Genomic DNA, 25,429 nt, shown 5'->3' on the forward strand with positions numbered 1-25,429 from the left:
ACTGAAGTTATAGTGTTTCTATTTTTTTAATATATTTTTTATGTGAACCATTTTTAAAGTCTTTGTTGAATTTGTTACAATAGTGCTTCTGTTTCATATTTCGATTTTTTGGCTGAGCAGCATATGGGATCTTAACTCCCTGGCCAGGGATTGAACCCATACCCCCTGCCCCAAACATTGGAAGGTGAAGTCTTAACCATTGGACCCCAGGGAAATCCCTGTAGTGTTTCTATTAAAGCATTTTTATGGAGGGAAAGTTAAAACAAAGTACAGTGACTGTATCAAGAATTTTGTTTAGGAGTTGAGCCACCTTAAGTGGGACCTGCACTTACCTCTCTTTTCTCTCTTGGCAGTGCCCAAGAATTTCCCAAAGGAGCTAAGAAATTATACAGTGCAAGGCTTCCGTGTCATTGCCCTTGCCCATAAAGTCTTGAAGATGGAGAAGCTTTCAGAAGTGGAAAGTTTAACCAGGTAGGGAGCTCAGAAATTGGCACCGGGGCAGGCTCTGTGTGCATGAAGAGAATGAGCCCTGGAGATGAATGGATGGAAGCCAGATCACTAGGAAACCTCTTAGAGATGGAGAATCGCTCATCTAATGCCTTGCTTTAGAGAGGCGCAACTCTAAGCCACATTGGGGAGGACTTGCTCAGGCCACAGTGCTGGCTGGTGATGAAACAAGGATGGCAGTTGAGATCTCCTGACTCTCAGATGTCACTGAGTTATCTCTGCCCATAATCCACCCAAACAACCAACCCCCCTTCAACTTTGGAGCATCATGTGGCTGACAGATTAAGGGTCCCCTAGAAAAAAGGGGTTCAGAGAATACAGTTGTCACTTTGAATGACCTCCAGATATTTTTAGACTTGATTTCATTCAGCAATCAGTAGTATACCCCCTCAGAGCTGGAGGAGTGCAAATTGAGTTCCTTATATGAAATAGAATTCAAGGGGTAAATTGTCCTCTGCAGAGGGTAATCTGTAAATATTTTTTCTTTCTAAGTTTTGCAGTTTTTAAAGGTTGTTGTTGACTTGTTTATGACAAAAGAGTAAAGAAATACTGTGGCAAATTGAATAAGAGATCATATATGTTACTCATCTTTGATTTTGTTTTGCTGACAGAGAGGTTCTCACTTAACACAATTTTTTAAAATTATCTGCCCATCTGCATAGATGTAGTGTGTTACTATTTACAACCTAAGTCCATCTACTCTAATATAATTAATAATCACATCCCTTCCTTACACTGTGTCTATTTCCCCCAACTATAAAATGTGGAATTAGATGATCTCTAACGAGTCTTTCAGTCATGACATTTTAATCTTCTAAATAGAATCACAAAACTCATTTTGAAATATATGAATGGCACTCTCAGGTTTAGTATTCAAGGTGTTAGCTATTCTTGAGCAAACATAAAGACTCATAACACAGGATTTTGTAATTTTTCAAGATACACATTTTAATAATGAAAGTTAAGGTCATATTTGAAGACAAGATGTATTTTGCTTGAAGTGGAATGTAGCCACTACCCAGCTGCTATATATATGGATGCAACTGTGATACTCTCATCTAAAAACTACCAGTGAGATAGACATTATTATAAATATAACAAAAAAGAAAATGAGGATAAATATGCTAGATTTCCAACCATCTCAGGTTTTCCCAAAGAATATCAGGAGCCTATTTATCCTGCTTCCTAGAATATAGTTATTATTTTCAAACAGGGTGAAAGAATAGGATTTTTTTTAGAGTCAAATTATATTTAGGAGAGGTTTCCAATTAGGAAAATTAAAAATGTTTAAAAAGCTGGCATCATAATGAGGAAGTAGAAGAGTTTCTTAGGATGGCTTAGGGAAAAAAAGACAAAATAAAAACAGAAGGAAATTCCTTAACAAGACTCACCCTTTCAGGTGTTTAGCCCATTTCTATTGAGCTTGGCTATTATTAGATGTCCCTCAAGGCACTGAGGATTCAGAAGTGAATAAAATCAAATCCTTGCCTTTGCAAGGCTTATATCCTACTTGGGGGAAACAAATAATAAAGTTAATCTATAACATATGGTCAGGCAGTGATAAATGCCCTGAAGGAAAAAATAAAGCAGGTTAAAAGGATTTTTTTAAATGACAGGAGGGTGGTATTTTACATGGGGTGATCGGGGAAGTCCTCCAAGGAGGTAACATTTGAACAGAGATCTGAGTAAAAGTAAGGGAGTAAGGCATACAGATATCCAGGGCAAAGCACTGCAGACGATAGGAACAGTGGATAATGCAAAGGCCTTGATGCAGGATTTTGCTGGAATGTTGTAGAATCCTGAGAGGCCCAAGTACCTGAAGCAGTGAACAAGGGAAGAGTCATAAAACAGAGATCCAAAATAGAATAAATTGATGAGAAGATTTTGGGATCTTTCTTTCAGTTCTAGTTAATAACATTAATCCAATTTTTAATAGAAAGTTGTGAAGCTAAATGATGGGAATTATAATATTCTCTGAGATTGCGATGGCAGAATTCATATCTGATTATCTGAGTGTTCACCAACATGCCTAATGTAAGATCTAAAGTAGTGGTTTAGTGACTGGACTTTTGAATGGAGGATGCAGCTACTCACTCTACTCTAGAAAGATGTTTCTTCAGTGTATTCTTATCCAAAGGTGAATTATTTCTCATCAAGAGATTCAACTCTATTCTTTCTCTTAAAGAAGTTTACTGACCACGTGATCATTTCCCTCCCAAGTCCTACTAATACAATAGAAAAGAAATATTATCAAAGAAAACTAGAGAAGCAGTAAGTGTAGATGAGAGATTTCTACAAATTTCTATAAGATGTAACTGGAAGAGTGGTAGCTGAATCAGCAGGATAGAAGAAACTGTCGCCTATATCATGCCAGAGAGAGAGATTCTAAGAGGAAGGTTGGCTCACCCTGTAGAACCTGAGAGGATGAGCCTCTGATATGTCATGTACTATGGAAAGTAGGGGCTTCCCTGGTAGCTCAGCTGGTAAGGAATCCACCTGCAATGCTGGAGACCCTGGTTCAATCCCTGGGTTGGGAAGATTCCCCTGGAGAAGAGTTAGTCTACCTCCTCCAGTATTCTTGGGCTTCCCTGGTGGCTCAGATGGTAAAGAATCTGCCTGCAAAGCAGGAGACTTGGGTTAGATCCCTGGGTTGGGAAGATCCCCTGGAGAAGGGAGCGGCAACTCACTCCAGTATTCTTGCCTGCAAAATCCCTATGGACAGAGGAGCCTGGTGGGCTACAGCTCATGGGATCGCAGAGTTGGATACAACTGAGCAGCTAAGCATAGCGCAGCATATGGAAGGTGGACCCTGAACATGGGGGATGAGCTGAGAGCAGGCACAGAGATCGGTACCCTAGGTCTCCCTCTCCTCCCGCTTCCTCTCCCTGCAATCGTAACTCCACTTTGGACAGAAAAAGGAACAATAGAGGATCAAGAAAGAGCTCTTGGCCCCCAAATTTACTTTCTAAAAAACATCTGAGATTTATTTTTGAGGAGAAGTCTCAGATAACTAATGGAACACAGTTAGACTCCAAGCCTCCAATTTCAAATTCTGAAAACTAAATTCTTGACTGATGTCATTCATGTATTTACTGGAGACAACAGATGGAGGCTGAAATAAATGATTCCATATTCAGCTATTACTATAATATCTGGTATTCAGTATGTACTTAATAAATGTCTACTAAACTAAAATGCTTACAAATTTAAAAATACATGCTTACATGTCAGAGTATATACTTACAAATTTTAAACTGCTTATATACTTGCAAATTTAAAATATATATGACTAACAAAAAATTTTAAAAACCAACAGAAGAATTGGAAGATAAATACATTGTTTTAAAAGAATGGAGTTGAAAAACATGGAAAGAGCGGCTAAAAGATGTAAAGTGGTCACATCTGGGAAGGAGAAGGGGGAAGGTGCTGTGAAGACAGGGGCTATAGGTTTTTTTTATTATGAACTTTTGGATTCTTTATGATTTGTTAAACCTGTGCATGTATGACATTGATAAAACTTAGAAATGTTAAAAAGAAATAAATCCAACTGTTGAGACTATACGGATACACTTTAATATTGACTTTCTCCCAAACCCAAAGAGAACATGTGGAGTCAGAGTTAACATTTCTGGGACTTCTCATAATGGAGAATCGCTTGAAAAAGGAAACCAAACCAGTCTTGAAGGAACTGAGTGAGGCCCGCATCAGGACTGTGATGATCACTGGTATGTGTTTCTGGAAGCCTAACACATTAAATCCATCCTCGGCATAAGCAAAAGTCCATGTGAGCTGAGTGAGTCCCTGTGGCTGAGGCAGGAGCAACGATGCTTTGCTGTCAAGATTGTTACTCTCTGCTCCAGTTACCTGGGGACTCGGGGAGCTCCCCTCAATGACTGTGAGCTTCGGAGGCAAGGGCCATGTCTCATTCTCTTTGCCTAAGGCCCTCTGTTCCTATGCAGGGTTTGTTCAGGGCCAATAGGCTCACAGCAGATATTGAAAGATGAGAATGGGGTTCTCATGAAGAACCCCAGTGAGACCTCTGTGTAAAGGCGTGAGACTGTCCTTCAGGGAGGTGGGGTAGGCATGGTTTGTGATGAGTAAATTCAACATGGCTGATCATAAGTGCTTTTTTTTTTTTAACTTAATTGGAATCCAGATCCCAGGAATAGGGTTATGTTATCCGACCAAGCCTATACCTTCACCACTGAAAATTGTCAGTCTCCTGAGGATGAGTTATAAAGCACTTGAACATTTATTTACTCATTAGGGCATATTTTGGAAATATGTGATGTTCATGGACTTGATGCTAGGATGAAAAGGAGAGGCAGACATAATGTTTGACCACTAAGGACAGACAGGCTTGATAAAACATTATGAAAAAATGCAGAAAGTGTTAAATGCCCCCAAAGAGCACCAACAACATGGTATGGTTACTTAGAGGAGGGAGCGTTCAGTCCTGGATGCTGAGAGGTTTCTACACAAATCAAGTCCACTTTCTTTGTCATCTAGGTGACAACCTTCAAACAGCCATTACCGTTGCAAAGACTTCTGAAATGATTCCTCGAGGGAGCCAAGTGATCCTTGTTGAAGCCAACGAACCTGAAGAGTTCGCCCCTGCTTCTGTGACCTGGCAGCTGGTGGAGAACCAGGAGAATGGGCCTGGAGAGAATGTGAGTGAATGTCAGAAAGCCCCTCCATGGACCAGACCTGATGCAATACAGCCCTGGCCCTGGGCAGCCCTCTTTCGGCATTAGAAGTCATCACAGTAATAATCTCTCCCGTCTGCCCAGAGTTTTACAGTTTGCAAAGCTTTTAGCATTTGCACTGACACTCCTCAGTCTTGGCTTCACGTAGAAATTACCCAGAAGCATTTTCAGGCTTCCAAGGCTAAAGCTAGAGATTCAGTCAGAATCTCTGGGCTGGGAACTGAGTCCTTCTCCTAGTGATTCCAGTGTACAGATGTGGCTGAGACTCACTGATTTGCATCCATATCCGATCCTCAGTTCCCCTGCACAGTTGAGCAAAGTATTCATTTTACAAATGAGACAACTGAAGCCTAGAGGTAAGCTTGCCACAACACACACTGGTGAGCTACAGAGCCAGGAATCAAGTTCGGTCTGTTTGATCCCTGCTCCCCTAATTCATGGTCATTCAGATTGTACTGGACCTGTGACCTGACATGAACAGATGTCGGGCTTCTCTAGGTAGCAAGTTTCCTGTGCACTTCCCCCAGGACAGCTCTTTCTTGTGAAGAGAATGGGCTGCAGTCTGACGTCTCGTTACTAAATGGATCGCTTCTACCTTTGTGTAAATTCAAAGAGATGGTCCTCAGGGTGATAAATTACAAAAACCTCCCTTCCTTCAGGCTGACCAGCCCTTCAGATTGCTCGGTGTCAAGTATTTCTTTGTGCAGCACACAAGCTACACAGCTGTATGGGGTGGCCCTGCCCCTACCCTGTGAAGATGTGTGTTAACTTGGCTCAGATCCATTGTGCGGGTTGTGAAAGGTGACAGCTCGCTCTCTGCTTTCAGTGGATTTCTGGTGCTGATTTCCTTCTATACTCACTTGCCTCAGCAACTACATGTATTGCCTCAACTGCACTGTGTGACAAAACTCAGATCCTCACTAATTTTTTAAAAGTGCCTAACATTATTCAATAAAATTAGTTTACATGTACATATACAGATTTTTAAAGAAGGATGGTGTATTTTTTAAAATGTATTTTAATGAGGTATAGTTGATTTCTAGTGTTGTTCAGTTCAGTTCAGTTCAGTCGCTCAGTTGTGTCCGACTCTCCGCGACCCCATGAATCACAGCACGCCAGGCCTCCCTGTCCATCACCAACTCCCGGAGTACACTCAGACTCATGTCCACAGAGTCGGTGATGCCATCCAGCCATCTCATTCTCCGTCGTCCCCTTCTCCTCCCGCCCCCAACCTTTCCCAGCATCAGAGTCTTTTCCAGTGAGTCAACTCGTCGCATGAGGTGGCCAAAGTATTGGAGTTTCAGCTTTAGCATCAGTCCCTCCAATGAACATCCAGGATTGATCTCCTTTAGAATGGACTGGTTGGATCTCCTTGCAGTATAAGGGACTCTCAAGAGTCTTCTCCAACACCACAGTTCAAAAGCATCAATTCTTCGGCGATCAGCTTTCTTCACAGTCCAACTCTCACATCCATACATGACCACGGGAAAAACCATTGCCTTGACTAGACGGACCTTGGTTGTTAGTTTCTGCTATATAGTAAAGTGATTCAGTTATACATATATATTCTTTTTTCATATTTTTCCATTATAATTTATTACAGGAGACAGATTTTCAATAATTTTTAATAACGAGTCCAAACACTTCCCTGGCAGCCCAATGGTTAAGACTCTGTGCTCCCAATGCAGGGGACATGGGTTCAATCCATGGTTGGGGAACTAAGATTCCAACTGCCATGCATAGTGCTTCCAAAATGATAATAATAATGTGCAGGGACACAAGGTGGAAGGGGATCTGGGCACCTTGAGGGAAGTGTTGGGCAGAGGTCAGGTGAGGCCCTGAAGAAAGGGTCTACCTATTTTACAGGGAAGAAATCTGGGCATTATTTCTGAATGAATGGTAAGAGATCTTAGGAAACAAAAGGTTGCATGAAGAGAAGGAAGAGAAGGGAAGAATGTTTCCTCTTCCTCCCTGGAGTCACTCATTGGAACCTTGGAATGATTTCCACAGTAGCCTGACATCACACATATTATCTCCTAGACTAGGATCCAGAGCCTCATGTTGCCAAAGTAATCTCTGTTCATTTAATTTGGGGGGAACATTTTGAGTGTCTTCTTTATATGAGTCTAAGTTCTGTGGGCAAATTCTACATCATATATTTGCTGGTTCTCACACTGTTGCGTAACACTGTTCCTTCCATAAAATGTAGGAAAACAGCGACATCCTTAAGAGCCAAGGTAGAAATAATGCCCTTTTGATTTTAGGAAACCTGCATCAACATTGGAAACAGGTCAGTGCCTGTTGAAAAAAAAGGGAGCTGTTACCATTTTGCAATGAGTGGGAAATCATACCAAGTGATACTGCAGCATTTCAACAGCTTGCTTCCAAAAGTAAGTACTGGAGAAATGGCATGTTTTGTTTTGCTCCTCAAATTAGTGAGATAAAAAAAGGGTAAGAGAACAGTGAAGGTGATGATTAGCAAGGTTATCTGAGGCTTAGGAAATAAACCCCCTCACAGGGGGCACTGTTTCTTCAAGAGGTTTCCCTTCATCACTCCTCTTATGTCACTCATCACACATCCACGTGTCCAAGGCCTCCTATTCAGAGCCTGAGGCTGGTGCTGCCCCTCGCCCTGCCCGCCATGGCCAGTCCCATCCCAGTTTTCCTCCTCCCTGCCTCCCCAACAGAGGGAACCTACAGATAGTTCCAAACACGCTGCCTGATTTTGGGAATTTGCTTTTCTCTGAAAGCCACTAACTCATGTCAGGCTGAGCTCTATTCCCATACCTGTCTGGATTCTTAAATTACAGCAGGAGGAAACAAAGGCTTTATGGTTTATTTTCAAAATCATTTGTTTTCTTGTCTCTGTGTGTCTATTTTAAAAAAGTGCCGTGCAGAGCGGTGCCATTGGTGGGAAGGAAACAAGTGGAGTGGCAGCAACCATCTGTTAGCAGTGTCTTGAAAGTCCTGTCACCTTTCCAGTCAAGGACCATAGAGTCTAGACCCCCACGGTGTCTAGAAAGCTGTTAGTGCAGTTCCTCACTGAAAAGATGGGAAAGCTGAGACTCAGAGACATTGTCATTTGCCTAAGGTCTTCACAGTCTGGAACAGAGCTGTAATAGAACCTTGATTCTCAACTCCCAATCTATTGCTCCTTCCTCTGCAATTGTGGAGATGGTGTTTACTGAAAAGAACTGTAGTTGCCTAAGCATTTTAATCTTATAGACTCCTCTGCTTTTCAGTTACTATTATTCATTAGAGCTTATCCCATCTTGGGAAAATGATCTGGAACAAAGTAATAGACTTGTGATGGAGAACCAAAAGTGAAAGTTAAATATGAAACTGTTAAATCCCCCTTTTGCCCTTTCCTGATATTTGGTCTGATGTTATACCACCCAATGCTGTATTAAAATGGTGGCCAGGAGTAATTTTTCAAGACTCCTCTTTTATTTTAAAAGTGTTCTTTGTTCTAATCTTATTGCAATTGCTATTTTTCTCTTTAGATTCTGGTGAATGGAACGATTTTTGCAAGAATGTCCCCTGGGCAGAAATCTAGTCTTGTTGAAGAATTTCAGAAATTAAAGTAGGTTTTAGTGCATGAAAGGAGGGTGTATTTGTTATCAATTGTTGTGTAACAAATTATCCCCGAAAGACAGTGGCTTAGAATAACACCATTTATTTTTTTTACGTTACTGTGGGTCAAGATTTCAGGTGTGCTTAGCTAAGTCTTCTGGCTCTAGTCCCTCTCAAGGTGTCATCAGGTGTCGACCAGTCCTGCAGTCATCTCAGCACTTGGTGGGGAAGGATCTGCCACCAGCCTCACTCCAGGTGCCGTTGGCAAGATTCAGTTCCTTGTGGAAAGTTAGGCTAAGAGTCTCAATTTTTCACTCATTGTTGGGCACAAGCCACACTTGTTTCCTTGCCATGAGGTGATTCCATAGGCATGCTCACAGAGTATCAGCTAGCTTCAATGAGAGTTAGCAAGCAAGAGGAATCAGAGAGAGAGAGAGAAATGGCTATTTTTTATATCTTCATCTTAGAAATGACATCCTATCCTGTCACTTTACTCCTTTCATTAGAAGCAAATCACTCGGTTGGTCCACACTCAAAGGAAGGCATTAGATAACCTCATGAATTCCAGAAGGTGGGCCATTTTAGAAGCTGTCTGCCCCAAAGAACATTCCTTCTGTGGCTGGTAGGGCTTATCATAAAGGAAGATCCCCCTGCTTGGATACAGAGACTAGAAACAACAGCATTCTGTACAGCTCAGAATGGGGCGGAAAAAATGAGGAAGCATGTGAATATCACCTGGAATTATTTGAGGTTGGTCCATTAGAAGATACATTTCAGATCTTCCAGGAAAGAGAAGAAATTATATTTTTACTGTTTTAGGTATAGAGGCAAAATTTAAAAAAAGGAAAAAGTTCTTTCTTATCTCCTTCAAAAATACAGATGACCAAGTCACATCAGAGTGAAATGGTTCTTCTTGAGACCAGACCTACTTATTACTTGCTGGGAAGGTTACAGCTTCTGGACTCAGATTTCTAGAAAGTTAAGTAAGGAATGAAGAGTAGTAAAACTTTAGATAATTGCTTATAGGTAGTAGGTAAACTCAAGAGACTGCTTTTGACTATTATTTTTTGTTGCCTAAGCATACTTAGGGACGTTTCCAAAACTGCCTATTAACTCCCATAATGCCTTGAGGCTGAGTTAGTAACCAGTGTCTAAAATTGGTTACTACATGGTCATTATATGATATTGGCTGAAGAAAGTAATTTTGCCCTTCTCAAATACTTGAGAAATGTTGCCAACTTAAATGCTCACTTTTGAAAAGCTGTATTTCCCTAAAGAAAAATCAATTCAGGATGATATATGCTATCTCAGAAAAAGTTATCCTCTCAATTTCCTGATCTCACTCTTCATTCAGACAACACTAGAAGATGTAAGATTCCTCCTGTGATATAAAGACTAAATATGTACTTTATGCCTGAAGAAAGGAAGCCATTTTCAGCAAATGTATAGTCTTGACACGTACATCAGCACAATGTTTACCATGTGATTTTCATATGTACTTACCAAAGAGTAGATTGAACCTACAAACTTGTTTACATTTGGCCATATTTGACCTATAAAGATGGCCATTTTTTATGTTAACTAATAATAAGGAAATTCTCTGAGAATTTCATTTTCTCCTATATTGTATGTGTTTTTGGCAAGTTACCACTGAGCCTTTAATAATATTGCCATTAATCAATACCTCCAATGTATTATTTACTTAGAACACAGAATGTGTCTTGCATCATAAATTCCTTTAGTAACAGCTTTAAAATTTACTCTTCTCTTTATACAGTTGTGCCTGCACATCACACTGGTATAGATGGGAAGCATGCTATCTTATTTTCACTCCAAGATGCATCTAGAATATGTATATACATCTCTAGTTGTTATCTGTTAAACCATTTCCCAAATGTTTCTTCTCTTAGTGTCTACATGCTAAACTTTCAGCAGCAGTGAGCAACCAAAACACAGATGGACTAGGTTATGACCTGTGCCTTAGGGTGTGAGAAACACTGTGATTATGACAGTACTCAATTCAACTTGGCCTTGGTGGATATAATCCAACAGGACTTCTTTTGAAGTGTGTGATCATCTTTGTGGATGTCCTTGGCAGTATTGTCATCATTTCCATGTGATTGATTGAAACAAAATACCAGAGCTTTATTCCTCTGGGAATATTTCTCTCCAAGTTGTTTTCCTTCAGCTTGATTCTACATGTGCTCAGGAGACATACATACACACATCATGGATGGTAGGTGTGATGAAAATTACTCAAGTGAGGCATTAAGCTATTAATGTTTCTTATCCTTTCCCTCGCAGTTATTATGTAGGCATGTGTGGAGATGGAGCCAATGACTGTGGGGTGAGTAGAAATGACTTCTTCTAATGCAAGGGGTGCATTGATATCCCTCTTGAGGACCCCACGTCCCCTGGGGTCTGACTCTTCACCCTTCTGCCAACAACCATATCACTTAGTCATTTTGATGTTTATATTCACTTCTACAAGAGTATGGGTTGGATGTGGTGAAGAGTAAAGTGAGATGGGTCACTTCAGCTGTTTTCTAGCAACCTTTAGAATAATAAAGACAAAGAAAGGCTACAGAGGCTCCCATATTTCAGACCCAAAAGGGACTTTACAAGACTAGGTGATTTAAATCTCTCCTGTTATAAATAAGGAAATGAGCCTCAGGGAGGTAAATTCTTTTTTAATTTTTTTCTTCCTGTCTTTCCCTAAAGTCACACAGCTGGAAAAGGCTTAGTGAAGGAAAAATTTGAAACTGATGATAAAGGTTTGAATTACGTGTAAATCGTATTGATTCCTGCCAGATTCTCCACCAGGGTTACTTTATACAATCTGGATTTACTCCCAAATTTTCACACTCAGAAAAATCATAAACCAAATTATTTGGTTATTACATACAATAGCGAACTGAAATTACAAGATTCTCAGCAGATTACTTCTCTGATACAATAGAAGGCAGTCCATGTTTTATAATCTGAGTTTCAAAGACACAGTTGAAATAGTAGCTTACCTTGAAGATTTATGTATGTCAGAAAATATTTTGGGAGCCAATTTGTGGGAGAAGTAATGAAGAGAATTGTTTTGTATTTCAAAAGCCTATTGTATACTTAAGGTCTGTGTATTTGTTTTATTTCTTTCTTAAATATTTTCTTCAAAGTTCTATGATAAATTAAGCTCATACTTAGATAGCGGTTACGAATTTTTCTGCCTCATACTTTGAGAAGGAGCTAGCTGTCAGTCTGCTCTTCAAATCTAGGGTGAGTACACATTCTCACTAATTATGCGGAATTTAAAACAAAACAAATAAATCAGATGTTATACGGGACATAGTCTCTGCCTCTGAAAAGTTCATTACCTGGTTGGGAAAAAAATCAAGAATAAAACTAATCCTAACCATATAAAATAGATGGTCCTAAATTACATAGTAGAGGTACAAAGTACTAAGGGAAAAATGAGGAAGAAGGAAATATTCTAATATTCATTGAACATGAACTTAGTGTATACTGGCCATGGTTACCAGGAACTTTGCAAGTACTATAGCAGTACAGAAATAGAAAATCTCATTTTATGTTCATACACTTCTTGTAGGATTAGGGACTGGTTGACCTGCTCATTGGCTGCTGTCTGCTCAGGGCACTCTCTGAGCAGTTTTCAGTCTTGATGAGAAAAGATTTAGTCCTTATTTCAGTGAGACATCATATACCTTGGAATGATTCTCTGATGAGTGTAATCTGGTCCCTGTCCCCAACGAAGGTACTCTATGTCCCAAATTTCATCCCAGCAGTTAGCTGATTGGCTGGATCAGGCAGCCTGGGAGAAGGTGGGCATTAGATAGTTTTTCCTGTAGTTCATGAAGCTGACCTGTTAAGTATAAAACTGTGATGGTAAAGGCCTCTACAAAGGTCCATCCAAACGCTGTCATCTTTTTAATTGATTTCTCAAATGAGTCCTTCCACTTTCTTAGCCTGTCTACATCCCCTCAACCAACACACACACACACAGACACACACACACACCTTCTTCTACCACTGAGTCATTATTGGTGCCTCTTTAATTGGTAACTTCATGTATCCAAGTGGAGGGGCAGCCTAAACAGAGATCCAGCGGTGGAAGGGTACAATACTATCAACTCTATAATGTGAAAAATAGCCTTGAGGTGTTTGAACAGTTAGAGCCTGGCCTGAGGAGTCATGGGTATAACATGGATTTATCATTCTAGGCTTTGAAAATGGCTCATGCAGGCATTTCGCTGTCAGAGCAGGAGGCATCTGTGGCCTCCCCTTTCACCTCGAAAACAACCAACATTGAGTGTGTACCTCATCTCATCAAGTAAGCTACTTCTTCCTCTTCTATCCTCTGACTGTCTGGCTCACTGTTTGGCTCCAGGTGGAATTCAACTCTAACTAAAAATGACAAATGTCACAGCAGAAACTTGGTTAAAGTGCTGTTGAGAACCAATTAAGGGGAGGGGGCTGTGAGTGCTGCCTGAGAATGCTGATAAAATCAACAGAAAGGTGACTTTTGCTGAGTTTTAAAGAATACATGGCGGTGAATGCTAGTGTTGATATTTTAAAGCCAACTGTATATGTCACTTTTCCTCTCCTTTAGTTTTTTATGTTGGACGCTTACTGGAACCTTTCTCTCAGGAGTTGGGGATGGAGAAGAAGCAGAAGAGGAATCCTCTACGACATAGCCTTCTCCTAGCAGTAGTATGTCTCCAAAATACAGATTAGTGAATATCCAAAATGACTGCACCTATGTTTACTATCACCATTGCTTTAACCTGCTTTGTGTCATGGAGACTACAAAACAAGAGTGCCCAGGACACTCACCTCACTCATGTGGTTCTTTTTAAATATTGTTCTTGAAGATGTGGTGTATTAAAAACGAGACAGAACTTTGCCCTGGAGGACTCACATTCCAGTAAGGGCTATAGAAAGATCTATGCAGATATAGTCGCGTAACACAGAATCTTCTGCCTGAGGAATGAGAGGTGATCAATAAATTAGCTTTCCATAAATGAACGTGCAAACAATACAGTCATCATGCCAGTAGTTCAGAATGATAACTCAAGCTAGGAGGGACGGTTTCAGAGGTAGGCTGCAATTTAAAGGATAGATGGGATGTATGGAAACACTAAGGAGGTGGGAGGGAATTCCAGATAAAGGAAATGGAGAGCCATGTTTAGAAACGGGGCTTTCATTGGAGAGTGCAGAGGCCTGATTGCTAAACTGAGCTGGAAGATTTCTCAGATGGAAGCTGTGGAGGTGAAACTGGAACACCAGGTGTGGAGACCTCACATAGGGGATTCAGACTCCTGGACGGTTGGTCCAAGTGCATACTTGACTCATCCAAAAGGCAGTAGCACTTGAACTTCAGATGCTCTTTCTTATGCAAGTTGTGTGATGCATTTATGATTGCAATATGTTGTTTTAAAATACAAGTTAGGATGCAAATTTTCTCTAGTGGCAGATGGCTTAGTAAGTCTTCATGATAGAAACTCTCTTCTTTTATACTTCACAAATTCATAAAAATACAGAGTTCAGCTCTGTTATGCTGAATTTACCCTTGCTATTCTTGATGCTTGCCTAGTCCTGAGGAAATATCCTTTAGAGGAGCGATAATGTACAGTTTTCGGTACCTGGGTCTACAGGTTTCCATTATTATTCTTTGAGACATGATTGGCTTGTTATAGTTCAAGTCCTTTAGGGCAAGGACTGTGGCTTATTAGTTTCTATGTCGTTGTGCCTCCTATGACACATCAGAGCCTTCGATGAACGTTTGTGGAATGCATTAAGTAAATGAATGAACCACTTAAAATTCACATCCATTAGGAATAGCAGTCATTGTGGAGGCCTTGCAAACATTCTTTATGTTTTACCACTTTGGATTTTTGCACTTTTGTTTCTTTTTTTTTGATCTGGGTGTCCATTCTCTGGGAAATTCATTACTGACTAGACCCAATTAGAAGAATAATAGTTCAAACAGAATTTTTAAAAGAATATTTACCTTTTCCCTTTTTTATTGGAGTATAGTTGACATACATTATATTAATTTCAGATGTACAACATAGTGATTCAACATATATGTATACTATGAACTGATCACCATGATAAATCTGGTAACCATCTGACACATTAAAAATTATTAAAATATTATTGACTAGGGACTATTTACTTTTGATGCTGCAATTTTTACATTTGTCTTTATCTCTTTGTGTTCCCAAACCAATTCCCATTATTACCCTGGGTTCTTCCTGGTGTACTGAAGCCAACAAAGCCCATTTCATCTCAAATATTGGCATCACATCTACTTTCTTCCTATAATGTGAGAGCACCCAGTCCTTATCATCATGACTCTGCTGCTGCTGCTAAGTCACTTCAGTCGTGTCCGACTCTGTGAGACCCCATAGACGGCAGCCCACCAGGCTCCCCCGTCCCTGGGATTCTCTAGGCAAGAACACTGGAGTGGGTTGCCATTTCCTTCTCCAATGCGTGAAAGTGAAAAGTGAAAGTGAGGTCGCTCAGTCATGTCGGACTGAGTGACCCCATGGACTGCAGCCTACCAGGCTTCTCCATCCATGGGATTTTCTAGGCAAGAGCACTGGAGTGGCTTGCCATTGCCTTCTCCAGCATCATGACTCTAAGGGACTCTAAAACATACACAAGGAGCAAGTGTTGCCAGGATGAAGTGAAGCACAAGCCAGTCAATGCTTGACAAGGTTGTCACAGTGTATTGTGTTTATAATCTTCTTAATTCATTGGAAGCTTGTTGAAAATAAGGACTGTGCCTGATTAATATCCTCTGTGACTCTGAGCATAATGCTGGTAGTCTTACAAGCTGTAAGTAGAAGTGAGCTTAAGAGTCAAGGGGTGAGATGATGGTTGAAGGAAAGAATGAGTGAATGAATAGTTAAATGAATCATTGAGAGGATGAATCAGTGACGAATTGAATGTATATATCAAAGAAAGAAAGTGAAGTCACTCAGTTGTGTCCGACTCTTTGTGACCCTACGGACTGTAGCCTAACAGGTTCCTCTGTCCATGGGATTTTACAGGCAAGAATACTGGAGTGGGTTTCCATTTCCTTCTCCAGGAGATCTTCCTGACCCAGGGATCGAACCCACATCTCCCGCCTTGTAGGCAGAAGCTTTACCATCTGAGCCACCAGGGAAGTCCAAGTATATATCAACAGGCCATTAAAATGAGCGCCTTTGAAAATATAAAAGAGACTGGGAGATATGTATCATATAAAACCAATTATTTTTATTTTTTCTTAAACAGAGAAGGCCGAGCTGCTCTTGTTTCATCCTTCGGGGTATTTAAATACTTGACCATGTACGGCATAATCCAGTTTATTGGCACATCGCTGCTCTATTGGGTATGAACCAAATTAATTTCTTCCCAGTTCTAATTACATTTACATCCCCTGTTTATTTTAGGTGGGGGTTCAGTTCCTACACAGGATTTAGTGTTTTATAAATAAATGACTTTTTTCAAAATAGATGTCCTCAAACTTGAGAACTTGGTATAACTGTGCATGAGACACAGAGCTAGAAATGAGTAGATGTGGCTCAGTTTCTGAGAGTGTTGTTTTTCTCTAGATAGCCTGAGACACTTGACCTCCTCAAGCCTCTGCTTCTTGACTTAGAGTATGGAGAGAGCTTCAGAGCAGCCTAAATATAACTCAGCAGGAAATGCATCAGTCTCCAGTGGTGGAATATTTTTGGCAGACTAAGAAGAGATTAAAAAGAGAGAGAAGTTGTTGAATTTGACTTTGAAGGACTAAAAACTGGATAGATTCCCATACCAGAGCTTTAGTTCTGAACCTGCCCAGAACCTCTACATGTCATTAGTAAAGGATTAGCAGTTCTGTAAAAAATGCTTGGAAAAGACTTTTGAAATGAAATGATAAAAATAATCATCTAAAAATTAACTAGCTATATGGAAGAAATATGTATAGGTTGAAAGTAATCTGCATCAGGTCAGTCATAACTTGGTCTACAGTAAAATAATCCATCAGGCTCAGGGAACACTGGGGGCAAGGGGAATTAATTTGCTGCTTTCCTGAGACATAGTGATGAAAGCAAGGAACACAGGCCTCCACCCTCAGGTGGGCTATTGATTGTGAGAGGTACATAGAGGCTAAGGGGCAACCAGGTGGATAGAGACAAGCCAAGAAACCTGGATTCAAGTTCTACTTCTGTCCCTAAGAACAAATTTGTTCTTGCCCTCGGCTGAGCTTTTACCCGCCTCCGGGAAGTCAGGCTGACTGATTTCTAAAGCCCTCCATAGTTCTCTGAAAACTCCCAAAATAAAAAGTAAAACTGCCTTTGAAAAGTTCTCCCTATTCCATCTCACCCTGCATGTATAATGTTACCATTCTGAGGGGAAAAGAATATGAGATGGAAATGTAAAAAAGACAGAGAAAGAACTGCAGGATGAGAAGAACTCAGAAACCATTTGCATTCTCTGAAAGTTAAGAAATACAGAATTTCAGTTCCAAAGTCTCCATGGATAGAGTTGATTGAAATCAGTCTACTCCAAGTCATACATTCTGATGGTATAGATCTAAGTTAAGAGTGTTCTCCAAGAACCTTTGTCTGGAAATATCTTGGCCTTGAGTTCACTTTCTAAGGGGACAGAAATATTTTCATTGGCATCAGTGTGATCTGGTAATATGCATAGAGCCAGATTATGACTTAGTGCTCAGTCAACAGCTATGAAGAAAAACTGACCTGTCGGCAAAAGGTATTGCAAGGCAAGTTCTTGCAGAGGACTTAGCCAACTCGAATATTTAAATACTTTCAGTGTAAACTGAAAGGAAGTTCTATGTCTACACAAACCTTAGAGAGGCAGGTGTACCAGAATGAAGTCTGCAATGGACTTACTTGGGGTAGGGAACTTGTTCAGTTTGTGAAAGTAAATGGGTTTCAAGAGAATCATGTGAACTCAATCCATGGATAAAGACAGAGAGAAAACCCTGTTCAATGATTTGAAGCCTTGATTTCAAATTTTAAATGTAAAGTTCCTAGCAAAATTTTCAGCTTTTAACATCTTCTGTTGAGAGTTCAACTACCCAGGCTGTCTGCAGCTGCCAAAATCACTGTGACCAATAAGAAAGTGTTTCTCAACTGACTGATTTCTCATTGCAATTAATAATATGGAATTAAGTTAAACACTGCAAAAAGAGTGATTTGGTTTTATTCTATTCAACAAGATGCTAAAGAGCTTAGGTAAATCACTTTTTTCCTAAAACGGGGAGGAAAATAACACTTGCTTCCTGACTGATTTCAAGAAGAGTGTTGGGGATGGTGAAGATGTTGTGACGTCAGAATCCTCACTTATCTTTATTTTTCTTCATTTTCAGCAACTACAACTGTTTGGGAATTACCAGTATCTCATGCAAGATGTTGCCATTACATTGATGGTCTGTTTAACAAGTAAGATCTTTAGCAAAGTAAACCATATTGTTTGTATTTATCCATAAAATTCTAGAAATACTCATATAAATAAGAGCTTCTGAGAATGACACTTTAACTCCCAGATCTCACCGTGTGTGTGCGTGCTCAGTCGCTTCAGTTGTGTCTGATTCTTTGTGAACCCATGGACTGAAGCCCATCAGGGTCCTCTGTTCATGGGATTCTCCAGGCAGGAATACTGGAGTGGGTTGCTATGCCCTCCTCCAGGGGATCTTCCCAACCCAGGGGTTGAACCCCGAGTCTCTTGTGTCTCCTGCATTGGCAGACAGATTCTTTACCAGTAGTGGCACCTGGGAAGCCCACCAGACCTCATTACCTATGAACTTTTTGAAAGTGGTGTTGGTAATAAGGTGAGGCTTGAAGTCCTCAGACTTGGCATTAATATATCCTGATAGAAAATAGGTGTTAATTTCATAAAATTGTCAACATATTCTGAGTTCTTTGTAGGTTTATGTCTTATACACAGAAAAATGTACAAGAAATCCAGGAAGGGAAATCTTTAAAACCGAAAGGTCATTTTCCATTATTCAGCTATACTTCTCATTGACATGAAACCAGATTTTTGCTAAGGCCTTTGATGTTTGAGAACAAATGCTAGCATTTTAGTCTAGTGGAATTCTCTCAAAAGCAAGGTGTGGCTTACAGCAACTATTGCTCATTTCCTTCCTTTGAGATGACACTGATAGAGTATTTCCTATCAAGGAACTCAAAGCTTGATACTAACTCTTAATAAGTGAGAAAGGTGACTGACTGCCTTAACAGAGAGCAAAGAAAAAGAATGACACACTCATCTCTTCTTCCTTGTTCAACAATAGAAGTGTTATGAAAAATAACAGATAAAACATCCAGCATGCAGGATATTAATAACCTTGAGAGTTTCATGTAGCATCATAAAACATGAAACTGATATTGAAGTCGTTTATTACATCATCGCAGTGACAAAATTTACCAGTGTCAGAGATTTAAGTAATATCAATTTTGATTCTTAGGATTGAAGTACCTATTCATAGCCCATTAAAATACTAAGTGTTATTAATATTCATATGACTGGATAATTTTGAATCAGATAAATGGATGGATAAATTTGCTTCTTCAATGTTGGCTATATTTTAAGCAATTTGCATGATTTTCTTCTGAAAATCATGGACAATGATATAAAAAAGAAAAGAGTACCAGGAGGTTTCAAGAGCTAAGCTAGCAGGCAGAAGCATGAAAATGAAGGCTGTGGCCATCCTCCATCATTTCCTATCTCTGTGACCTTCGGCGAGTTACTTACTAAATAAATCACTGGGGCTTCTCAGGTGACTCAGTGAGAATCTTCCTGCTACTGCAGGAAACACAGGAGGTGTGGGTTCAGTCCCTGGGTCTGGAAGATCCCCCAAAAGGGAATGCAACCAACTCCAATATTCTTGCTTGTCAAATTCCATGGACAGGGGACCCTGGCAGGCTACAGTCCATGGGGCCACAAAACATCAGACACAACTGAGTGACTGAGCACGCACGCACACCCAAAACTGATTCATGTGAAAGGTCCTTACAGGGTTATGAGGATCAGATAACACAGTGCACGTAGTGTATAGCACAGTGCATGGCACCCTATAAGCATTCATTACAAGATGAATGATATTGCACTACCCCCACCCCTCATTTTTTTTTTGAGATGATTGACTAACTTGTTGAGCACTTGTAAAAACTTAAGACTGTGTACACGTAGACTATTGTATTAAAACTTCAAAAATATGGGTGGAAGCTTTGCCTCAGAATTGCCAGATGACCTCAAGCAAGTTGTTTTGAGCTTTTGCACACTTAATTTTCATTTTGGTCATGAATTTGACTCTCAAGGTGATGAGTATACTTTACTGTTTCCCATGGCAAGAGTCTAAGAACTCTGATACCAGCTGCTCACCCTGTGAAACAGCCTCTCATCTCAGTGCAGGCTGAGTGGGAGAGTTGGGATGACTCAGAGCAGGACCACTGTTACCTGTGGGAGTAAAAAGAAGGGTGATAGATCAGAAGCATAGTGTTCTTTCCAAATGAGAACAACTTCATTCAATTACTATGCAACAAATGTGTAACTGGCTTACTAAATCAGCTAGACTGATGAAGGTGAGAAACACAGGGAGGGTGGAAATACCTTTTTTTGGTCTCCTTTTACTTTCTGCCTTGAACACTATCACTTTCCCATCCCTGTGAGTTCAGTCATACTATAGGCAGATCATTTCCTGGTCATTTCCAGGTATTGAAATGATCTCATCTTTAGATGTGATCCAAGTCCAGGTATTATAAATTAACATTTCATATTCTCATCCAATTCAAAGTTTTCTTCCCCCAGTGAAGCCTGACCCATGGCTTGGAGTAGGTGGTGTTAGAGAAGGCCACGGACTCTGTTTTCCTTGTGTCAGCTACTTTCAACTCTGCTTCGGTGAATGCAAGTAGCAAGAGCCCAGGACTTTCTACTTAAACGGGGGTATTGTACTTATCACCTGTCGAGTGTGTTCTAACAAGTTAGGCATCTAAACTCAGGCTCTTTGCATGGGGCTCACTAGTGAGTTCCTGAGTTCTTTAGAGATTCCCTGTGGATTGCCTGAACCAGACCACTTCCTTACATAGGTGGTGCTCTCTCCTCTAACCCCTCAGGATTCCTTTCATTAACTGCCTTCTGGTGGTGCATATCAGTTCAGTTCAGTTCAGTCACTCAGTTGTGTCCGACTCTTTGCGACCCCATGACTCACAGCATGCCAGGCCTCCCTGTCCATCACCAACTCCCAGAGTTCACTCAAACTCACGTCCATCGAGTCGGTGATGCCATCCAGCCATCTCATCCTCTGTCGTCCCCTTCTCCTCCCGCCTCCAATCCCTCCCAGCGTCAGAGTCTTTTCCAGTGAGTCAACTCGTCGCATGAGGTGGTCAAAGTACTGGAGTTTCAGCTTTAGCATCAGTCCTTCCAGTGAACACCCAGGATTGATCTCCTTTAGAATGGACTGGTTGGATCTCCTTGCAGTCCAAGGGACTCTCAAGAATCTTCTCCAGCACCACAGTTCAAAAGCATTAATCCTTTGGCAATCAGCTTTCTTCACAGTCCAACTCTCACATCCATACATGACCACGGGAAAAACCACAGCCTTGACTAGATGGACCTTTGTTGGCAAAGTAATGTCTCTGCTTTTTAATATACTATCTAGGTTGGTCATAACTTTCCTTCCAAGGAGTAAGCGTCTTTTAATTTCATGGCTGCAGTCAGCATCCACATTGATTTTGGACCCAAAAATATAAAGTCTGATACTGTTTCCACTGTTTCCCCATCTATTTCCCATGAAGTGATGGGACCAGATGCCATGATCTTTGTTTTCTCAATGTTGAACTTCAAGCCAACCTTTTCACTCTCCGCTGTCACTTTCATCAAGAGGCTTTTTAGTTCCTCTTCACTTTCTGCCAGAAGGGTGGTGTCATCTGCATATCTGAGGTTATTGATGTTTCTCCCAGCAATCTGGATTCCAGCTTGTGCTTCTTCCAGCCCAGCGTTCCTCATGATGTACTCTGCATGTAAGTTAAATAAGCAAGGTGACAATATACAACCTTGACGTACTCCTCCTTTTCCTATTTGGAACCAGTCTGTTGTTCCATGTCCAGTTCTAACTGTTGCTTCCTGACCTGCATACAGGTTTCTCAAGAGGCAGGTCAGGTGGTCTGGTATTCCCATCTCTTTCAGAATGTTCCACAGTTTATTGTGATCCACACAGTCAAAGGCTTTGGCATAGTCAATGAAGCAGAAATAGATGTTTTTATGGAACTCTCTTGCTTTCTCCATGATCCAATGGATGTTGGCGATTTGATCTCTGTTGCCTTTGCCTTTTCTAAAACCTGCTTGAACATCTGGAAATTCACAGTTCACATATTGCTGAAGCCTGGCTTGGAGAATTTTGAGCATGACTTTACTAGCGTGTGAGATGAGTGCAACTGTGCGGTATTTTTAGCATTCTTTGGCATTGCTTTTCTTTGGGATTGGAATTAAGACTGACCTTTTATCACACAGCCTTTTTCCTCTGCTGGTCCTTCTAACCTCAGCTGACTGCCTCATTGGGCAAATTCCTTCTGAGACTGCTCTAGCCTGGCTAATTTACAAAGCTTCTGCTTGACCTTCTAGACAAATGTGGCATGTGTTCTCACTGCTGTCCCCTCTCTCTTCTTTTTGATATTACAAGCAGGACAATGAGCGCTAATCTCCACCATCACCACTTCAGGACTTTCCTACAGTGGTTCTTATGATTTGCTGTGATGCTGAGACTAAAACCAAAGTTCTTACTGCTCCTAACAATTCCTGTTAAGGAATCTCTTCATCATCTCCATGGTTTTATCTTATATAGTCTGTATATAGCTAACTGGGCAAGGGAGGATGACCTGTTTGCCATTGAGGGACCAGTATGAATCCCTCTTAGTAGGTATGATAGCAACATGGTAGTCATCTTTCTTGACATTAAATTGGCACTTACCTTTCATTGTCCTTGAACTTCCCTCGTGGCTCAGATGGTAAAGAATCTACCTGTAATGTAGGAGACCTGGGTTCAATCCCTGATTTGGGAAGATCCCTTGGAGAAAGTATTGGCTACCCACTCCAGTATTCTTGTCTGGAGAATTCCATGGACAGAGGAGCCTGGCAGGCTATAGTCCATAGGGTCCCAAAGAGCTGGACATGACTGAGCAACTAACACTTTCATTTTCACTTATTTTTTTCTTTTCATTGTCCTCAAATATGAGGCTCAGCAAAATTCCCCAGACAATGGAGAATCTCCACTCAATGTCATCTCAGAAAACTGTTCATCTCCTACTGTGTGCTTGGCACATAAGTACCTGGGCATCAAAATGTTGATCATTGACATATAGAGTTTAGTGGAGATTCACATACATTAATGGATGAAATACAAATCAAAAATAGTGAGTATCAGGAAACAACAGATGCTCTGGGAGTTTTGGAAAAGGGGAGTCTGTTTTTGATGATCTGTAGTTAGGGATGACGGAGAAGGCGATGGCACCCCACTCCAGTACTCTTGCCTGGAAAATCCCATGGCTGGAGGAGCCCAGTTGGCTGCAGTCCATGGGGTCGCGAAGAGTCGGACACGACTGAGTGACTTCACTTTCCCTTTTCACTTTCATGCTTTGGAGAAGGCAATGGCAACCCACTCCAGTGTTCTTGCCTGGAGAATTCCAGGGACGGGGGAGCCTGGTGGGCTGCCGTCTCTGGGGTTGCACAGAGTCGGACACGACTGAAGCGGCTTAGCAGCAGCAGCAGCAGTTAGGGACGAGACAGCAATGGAGAAAAGAGAGATACTGGGGTTGGCTTCATGGAAGAAGTAGCATTTGCACCAAAATAAGAAGACTGAATAGATTTCAAATGTCTTTTACCAAAAGAAGGGCATTTCAAGTAAAAGGAAGCAGCATGAGCAAGAGAGAGCTGATAAATATAGGGCATGAGTTTTCAATTTGACCACACTGTAGGGTATGTGGAAAGAACAGCAGGAGATAAAATTTGAAAAAGTAGGTTGGGTCAGATCACAGAATCTTGACTACTAGGCTGAGAACTGTGAACATCTATCTGCCGACATTGAGTCATGGATGATCAATGTGAAATCACTCTCATCAAGCCATCTACATTTCCAGGTTCCCAGGTTAGAGCTTTGATTTTCAAGACTGAATTAGTAAGGGACAAAGATAATGCCATCACAATATGCTAAGTGAAATAAGACAGAAAGACAAATACTGTTGCTTATACCTGGAATCTAATCTATAATCTAGTGAATATAACCAAAACAAAGCAGACTCACAGATATAGAGAAGAAACTAGTGGCTACCTGGGGTGGGGTGTAAGGTACACTACAGGGGTGGGGGTGTAGGAGGTACAAACTACTGAATGTAAGAGAGGCTACAAGGATAAATCGTACAACACTGGGAATATAGCCAATATTTTGTAACAACTGCAAATGGAATGGATTGTGACACTTAAAAATTGTATCCACTCCGTCGCTCAGTCGTGTCCGACTCTTTGCGACCCCGTGGACTGTAGCCTACCAGGCTTCTCCGTCCATGGGATTCTCCAGGCAAGAATACTGGAGTGGGTTACCGTTTCCTTCTCCAGGGGATCTTCCCGACCCAGGGATCGAACCCGGGTCTCCCGCATTGGAGGCAGATGCTTTAACCTCTGAGCCACCAGGGAAGCCCCAAAAATTGTATAAAAATTGACAAAATTAATATAAAAACCATAATGAAATAAATCTACCAGTATATTCTCTTGGAGAATGTTTTAAAAAGATAATACTATCATATTATTTATTTATTTACTTGCTTATCTATCCACACCCCATGTTGTCCCCACAAGATTTTAAGGCAACATACAAAGGCTGCTAATAAGACAAGATGGGCTTCCCTGATAGCTCAGCTGGTAAAGAATCTGCCTTCAATGCAGCAGACCCCGGTTCAATTCCTGGGTTGGGAAGATCCCCTGTAGAAGGGATAGGCTACCCACACCAGTATTCTTGGTCTTCCCTCATGGCTCAGATGGTAAAGAACCTGCATGCATTGCAGGAGACCTGGGTTCGATCCCTGGGTTGGGAAGATCCCCTGGAGAAGGGAAAGGCTACCCATTCCAGTATTCTGGCCTGGAGAAGTCCATGGACTGTATAGTCCATGGGGTCACAAAGAGTCAGACACGACTGAGTGACTTTCACCACCACCAGTAAGATATAATATATGAAGGAAAAATCTAGGACAAAAGTTAGATGGAGTCAGAATAGTCAATTAAGAAAATGTGTGTCTTGGGAATTCCTTGGTGGTTAGGACCTGATGCTTTCACAGCCAGGGACCTAGGTTCAATCCCTGGTTGGGGGATTAAGATTCTTCAAGCTGCACCAGTGCGAAAAAAGAAGAAAGAAAGAAAAAAAAAAAAGCATCTCTTGAAGTCCCATTTGACCCTCTTAGGTATAGAAGCCATCTTGAAAGGAACTTGTTTAGCTATGACTCTGTTTTCTTCAGCTTCAACCTCTCAGTGTCATTTGCAAATTGTTTAGAAAGAAAACTGATCACCTTCACTTGGGTAAGTTGCCCACTCTAGGTCAATTACTTTTATGAATGAGGGAAGAGTCATGTAACTCAGCTCCATTTGGG

General features: G+C 40.9%; 2 protein-coding genes across 13 annotated transcripts in view; one reads left to right on the forward strand and one right to left on the reverse strand.

Annotated features, from left to right (window-relative positions):
- The window catches only part of ATP13A5 (ATPase 13A5), a 124,854-nt gene that overhangs the window by 78,658 nt on the left and 20,767 nt on the right, over positions 1-25,429 (forward strand). For both annotated transcript variants that reach the window (XM_055407746.2, XM_055407754.2), the window contains exons 17-25: positions 354-471; positions 4,108-4,232; positions 5,017-5,177; positions 7,478-7,603; positions 8,717-8,796; positions 11,091-11,133; positions 13,013-13,122; positions 16,077-16,173; positions 18,163-18,235. In XM_055407746.2, the coding sequence (XP_055263721.2) occupies positions 354-471; positions 4,108-4,232; positions 5,017-5,177; positions 7,478-7,603; positions 8,717-8,796; positions 11,091-11,133; positions 13,013-13,122; positions 16,077-16,173; positions 18,163-18,235 (933 nt within the window). The remainder of the gene's footprint in view (positions 1-353; positions 472-4,107; positions 4,233-5,016; positions 5,178-7,477; positions 7,604-8,716; positions 8,797-11,090; positions 11,134-13,012; positions 13,123-16,076; positions 16,174-18,162; positions 18,236-25,429) is intronic.
- The window catches only part of PLAAT1 (phospholipase A and acyltransferase 1), a 68,515-nt gene continuing 50,682 nt past the window's right edge, over positions 7,597-25,429 (reverse strand). For 2 of the 11 annotated variants that reach the window (XR_016037882.1, XR_016037883.1), the window contains 3 exons: positions 22,765-22,814; positions 20,181-20,255; positions 7,597-13,772 (listed from right to left, as the gene is read on the reverse strand). Coding sequence is in view for 1 of the 11 variants with exons in the window: in XM_088838153.1 (XP_088694279.1) it covers positions 13,736-13,772; positions 22,765-22,814 (87 nt within the window). In the remaining 10 variants the exon portion in view is untranslated. Of the gene's footprint in view, positions 13,773-20,180; positions 20,256-22,764; positions 23,545-25,429 lie in introns of all 11 variants that reach the window. The other 9 variants (XR_016037895.1, XR_016037889.1, XR_016037879.1 and 6 more) reach the window with 8 other exon arrangements.

This window comes from Moschus berezovskii, chromosome 1, assembly GCF_049115385.1.
Source record: "Moschus berezovskii isolate FMDL1 chromosome 1, NW_MosBer_1.0, whole genome shotgun sequence".
Lineage (NCBI taxonomy): Eukaryota > Metazoa > Chordata > Mammalia > Artiodactyla > Moschidae > Moschus > Moschus berezovskii.